Source organism: Convolutriloba macropyga, chromosome 1 (assembly GCF_964194025.1).
Source record: "Convolutriloba macropyga chromosome 1, txConMacr16.3, whole genome shotgun sequence".
Taxonomy (NCBI): domain Eukaryota; kingdom Metazoa; phylum Xenacoelomorpha; order Acoela; family Convolutidae; genus Convolutriloba; species Convolutriloba macropyga.
In genome coordinates, this window is record NC_134468.1 from 53,073,802 (window position 1) to 53,079,801 (window position 6,000).

At 37.3% G+C, this 6,000-nt stretch overlaps 1 protein-coding gene across 1 annotated transcript in view; it reads left to right on the forward strand.

Moving 5' to 3' along the window:
- Nucleotides 1–4,319, forward strand: part of LOC142340294 (uncharacterized) — a 52,005-nt gene extending 47,686 nt beyond the window's left edge. Inside the window, exon 3 of the mRNA XM_075390872.1 lies at nt 2,962–4,319. Within this exon, the coding sequence (XP_075246987.1) occupies nt 2,962–4,107 (1,146 nt within the window). The 3' untranslated portion in view covers nt 4,108–4,319. The remainder of the gene's footprint in view (nt 1–2,961) is intronic.
- Nucleotides 4,320–6,000: the final 1,681 nt, after the last annotated feature.

Sequence of the window (6,000 nt, forward strand, 5' to 3'; positions counted from 1 at the left end):
AAATGGTGCCGTAAGAACCTGATTATTTGCCCCCCTGGCTCAGTTTGGGCGCTGCCTCGACCCGTGCAGCTGGGAGAAACTATGTTTATTTACAAATCAAGCATCAATATCACCATAATTGGAAATCCCCATCTGAAATGCTAGAGCAAGTATTTACCATGAAATGAACATCAGCTCAGTATGGTAATGCCAGCAAATGAGACAAATATTAGTAGAACAACACAGTGGGTCTCTATCACTTGGCTTGAAATTCGACTTACAGTACACTTCTCTCACGATGAAAACACTAATTTGTTCAATTCTTTCTCTTTTCTTATTTTCTGAAATGATTAATAAAGAGAGCCCAACTAAATATGAAGCGCTTACTAAAGGAATTATTTTTCACAAGGAATCACAATTTGTACTCGCAGAGAAGTTCGTTAACGTTGAATTCCTAGTTCCTTTCCCGCAATACGATTTTGTTATGAAACAACAAATCCAAGATATGCTCGAAAAACTAGCAACTATGTGGACACAACCGTCAATTTTGTGCCCAGTTAACTTCTCAGAGCCATTTAACTCATCTAATAAACCTTTCAACTTGGATTGGATGCTCTCAAAAATCACAAATGAGACAAAATCAGCAGAAAACGAAGTGAAACGTATGCGCAATGTTACCGCGAAATTTTTAAGCCCTGAAGAAGAAAACGGTCAAAGAAGCAGACAAAAGCGTGAAGCACCAGTAGCAGCAGCCGCCGCAGTTGCTGGAATAGCACTCTTTGGATTACTCGGAGTCTCAATGGCAGGTTCAGAAGGATGCGGAATAACTGGATTGTTCGGAAAAAGCCAAAATTATGGACGCAAAAATGCAGAAAACATTGCACGACTTAACGAATACGCATCAGTTCTTACTGATTATGTACTCGAAGTTGAGTCAGCCAGCAACGAAAAATTCTTTCTCATCTCGAATGAAATTGCTAAAATTTCGGAAATCCAACAGGAAATGCAAGATAATTAAAATAAAAACTGGAAAGTAGTACAAGATCAATTCGACATTTTCGAGAAAAACTTCCATTTATTACGAGATTATACACAAATGCTCTTCTCAAATCAGCAATTAAATTTCAACTTTGATACTGTAGCTTCATTGTGATCAATTTTATACGCCGACATCAAAAGTTATCGTTCAGCTTTATATGCCTATAGTATAAATTTGTTAAATTCCATACCCATTCTGTTAGATAAACGATTACCAATGTCATTAGTTCCCCGCGAATCATTGTTAGCCGTCTTAGATTCAGTTCATGATAGCCGGAAACTTTCAACAGATCGTTTGTCACTGGCAATACCCATGAAGGATCTCATGTCATATTATGATGCCAAACTTGTTTACGAAATTGCCACCGTTGAACAAGGATTACTTTTGACTCTAGCAATTCCTCTGGCATCCCGCCAAACTTCATTCTACGTCTACAGTGCACACGTCATCCCAATGCCTCAACAGGATCCTAAAGAAGCCCTTCAATGGATCATCGAAGGTCCATACTTGGCAATTTCGCAGGATTCCATGGAGACTACATTGACCCAACAACAGCTCGCTAACTGTCTAGGATCTTCAACTTATCGTATATGTCACGAAACAATGGAGACTCATCTAGCACAGTCGTAATCGTCTTGCTTAGCAACACTCTATTTCCACGCGACAGTCGTTGCACTTTCAGTATGCCAAACCGAAAAGGTAATGCTCCCAACGCCTGAAACTGCTAGAAATCTCGGTTACGGGATTTGGCTAATCATGAGTGCAAAACCATTTACGTGGAGAGAATACAATTTGAACGATGGCTCGCTTCCGACAAGCGAAGAGAAGGAGGGATGTCGACTCTGCATAATAACTCTCCAATGCGGAATCCAATTGATCAGCAAACACCTTAAAATCCGACCGGACCTCTCGAGTTGCCAAACAATTCCAGCCACTCGACTCGATGTTAAACTTGCTGACCCTCTACAACGCCTGATTTCATCGTTACCTGAAATTGAGAAACTCCCTTACTTTACGTCGAAAACAGATGCTAATATTGTATTGTTTCAACAATTGTTAGTAGAAATGATCAGTACAACTGATACTCTTAAACAAGCCGATTTAGACAAAATAGCAGCCCCTTTGGTCCACAAAATGCAACTCCTGAAGCCATCTCTTGTTGATAAGTTAGAATTTTATGTTCCAATAAAGCTTTCCCTTACTCTGACTATTACAGTCTTCATTGGAAATCTTCTTCTTCACATCCTAGTAATGTATCTGTATTATAAGATCAAATTTTTCCAACGAAACCCCCAATTTTATGAAATTCTCTGATGGAAAGATCCCTCTCAAACCAGTAGTTTCGGTTGCAAATAGTGAATTGACACTTATTTGCCCGGCACGTGTCAGCACGCGCCAGAAGTTCTATTTATTCTAGTTAAACTTGATGTATTTGTATAAGTGATTACTCAAATGTAAATACGGCCCTTGGTTCTGAAAAGTATTAACTCTAAGCAACACAACCAAGATTGTCTAGTTGAAAATCAGCAGACAAGTAATTCAGTCTTAGATTTGGATCTTTTCTCTAGTGACAAAACTTATAGCTGTCGGCCCTGCTCCGAAGCAATATTGAAACCGCTCAGGCCCTGAACAATTAGTCATGCGAAAAGAATAATTTAAGCAATAAAAGCCATGCTACTAAGTAGTTAATTAAACTAGCGAGAAACTTTACTCTAACAAATTCAACACAATAATATAGCTGGACAAAGGTATATTACAGTCTTCAATGAAAAGACGATTTTTTTTGGTCTGTCTTTTTTACTGTTTTTTTAGACTGCCGATCTACGAATCTATTGCGGCTATTTTCTGGCAATCTGCCAGCTATGTTGTATTTTTTTAATTAAAATTGTTTGGGTATTGGTAGCAGAATTGTCTCATCGCTTTTGACCTTGACATTGTTTTAGGAGACCTTGGAGTCCATGAGCGAGGTTTCTTTAGTCACAGACCAGAGTAACCTGTACATAGCTGACCGTAGACTCACTGGAGACTGTTCTCGACGATCGCCATCAGCGGTGTCAGTCGTAGAAGAACAGTTCTCTTTCCTTCTGTTTTCATTTTCAACTGGATTCCTTATCTACTCTACGTGTATCCTGTACAAAATGTGGACTAATTGTGGAAAGAAAACGTCATCTATTCGAAAGAAGCTGGCCCAGCAGATGTATGATTGCTGGATTCCGAACGAAAGCAAAAAGAGGCTCTTCCCCTGCAACTTTAAAATTTGTGAAGTCATATTAGGATTTGGTGTTGGCTTTCTGGCAGTTTTCTCTTGCGCAGGAACTATTGTCATAGACAAAGTGTTGACAAATACAGAAGCGAGTGGTCAAAGCGTGCAACTATTTTACCACGTAGTAGTTTCTGTTATATGGCTTGCTGTAATGGGATTTACTCTCCCACTCGCTACTTGCATCATCAAAGGTCATCCCAAAAGGCCGACAGGGGTCATAAACTGGATGAGTGAACCGGTCTTAGCTGTCACATCTTTAGCTGCATTAACTTACGCTGTATTCAACGCAATGGCTGCTTTGTTGCAATTAATCAAAGACAGTGAAAGGGAAACAATTATGCAGAGCATAGGGGACGAATGGAAGGTGGAAGTTGCTGAATACGGACAAGTAGACAAGTTACAAGCTGAGGCAGAAGCTAAAATAGTAGCAACTTTTGTGTTTGTTTTAAATGTGTTCAGAATTGCAGAAATAGTTCTCCAGAGCATATATCTGTCGGATGCAACCAGAAGACAGGTGTCAACATCCACTGCCTCAAACAATGGGGGGGATGACAATGGGAGCTGTGACGACGAGGATGACTTGTCGTGGGCGGAACGTACGTCCTCAAGTCGTGTCTTTGTCCTTTTGTTTATGTTAGTCAATGTAGCACTGTCTATTTCGGAGTTTTACGAATTAACACATAGCTTAGTCATCAATGCTGAACAAGTACATTTCCTCGGCACAATTAAATGGTGCCTTTTTACTTATGTAGTTGGAGTTTTTGTTTGTTTGTACAGAATGCATTCAGTAATTTGTCTTTTAGATGTTTTAAGAATAGCTTTTTAGTTTGTATTTGTACATTTCTATTGTGAAAATATTATGTTTGTACTGTTGCATGGCGGAGACAACAAAATGTAGGAAAGTAGTTCTCAGTAGCTGCAGTTACAATTTAAACCTGTAAGGGTGCTAATTGGAGCTTGATTAGTAATGATACTTCTAAGTCTTAATAATGTTACTTGCATGGTTGATCTTTAAATTCAACTAATTTATGCCATGAATTTTTTGAGCCGCTGTTTACTTCGGAGAGAGGTCAAAAGCTTTTTGTTTTAGATATGTTCTTGTTTTGTAGAACAAATTGCGGAGAAAAATCTGATACAAATTTGGTTCTTGGTAATGAATCTTTTCGTTTCCTAATGTCGGGTTCCCAGAATTTGTTCATTTTTTCGGCCATCACTCCTTACCGCTAGCCACCGATATCAAGTCTTAAAAAATTAGAATTGAGAACGCATAACTGGGAGGAAACAATAAACAAAGGAAACTAAGAATCATACATTACCGGTGGTATGCACAAATTACAGGCAAAACAACGCACATTATGAGCCTTCAATTGTAACAAGGAGGCTCGGTAATGTGCGATTGCACATAAGGTTCCGACCCCGCTCAACCACAATTTTGGCACAATTGTCTACCAAATGAGGAACAGATAGAAAAACACAAAAATTCAAGTATTTTTTAAAAAAAACTGGTGTATGAACGAAAAGATAGCCTCCAAAGCAAATAACTCAGTGGAGTAAAAAATGATGCATTAGATTGATGAGAAATATGCCGATATTAAGAAAGCGAGCGAAGACGAACGGCAAAATCAAACAACAACAAACATTAATTATATCAAAAAAATTTATGTCCGTTTTAAAAAACAAAACTTAATAACAAAGTCAAAATAGCGTCAGATAAAACTGAAAATAAGCAAAATAACTTGTAATTCGCCAGAAAAAAATGGTTATTCACCAGTTCATAATAAGGCTTGGTACCTATTAGACAAAAAAAGACCAGAAAATTTGAAGTTAGAAAATTCGCTGAATTTTTCTTAAAAAAACAATTAATTTCAAAGTAGTGAAAACCATTAGGAATCAGCTAAAATATCCTATAGGTTTACAATTACAAATGCATCTATGGAACGGAATTAAGAGCTGTCGATATTCAATTTTTTATGCAGGTACAAAAAGAACAACAAATAGACAACAAACAAAAAATCAATTAAAACTTGCCAGAAAATGCTTTGGAAGCCGTAAAGCCATACTTTGGCCCACAAAATATGTTCGATTGCACCTTCGTCGCACACCGATAATGTATTATGTGACCGCCCATTAATGAAACTAGGTAGCAATTAGACAAAAAAGAAAAGCAAAATTATGTAATACTTGTTTTTCGAAAAAAAATTTTTTCCAAAGACATGAAAGCCATTAATTACAAAATGGAAAAATTGAATGGGTTCGTTTGTTCTTCCAATAGAAGCCCTTGAGAACTGCAATTATCCAGAATATGTCTTACGTCTACAAAAAAGAACGTCAAATATGACAAAATTCAAAAATTAGTTTACTTTTTGTGAAAAACCCGTGTCGAAGCCAGTAAAGTCATAACGAATTCTTTAAAAAACATCAGTTTTGTGACACCAATCCCTTATGATACCTTCCCATGACAAAATAATGTCATCTTCAACCTTTAATTAACGAGGCCAGGTAACAAACAGACAATAAAAGGAACAAAATTTTGAAGTTGAAGTGATTTTATTTTCATTTTGGAAAAAAATTGTTTTCAAAGTCATGAAAGCCATCATCTATCTTCTAATGTTAGAACATCGGCTCATCTACTCTTTCATGAAAAGCCAATCAAATTGGGTCATTGTATAGGAAATTAAATACGACTAAAAAGACAAAGTAAAAACGACGAAGTAAAAAG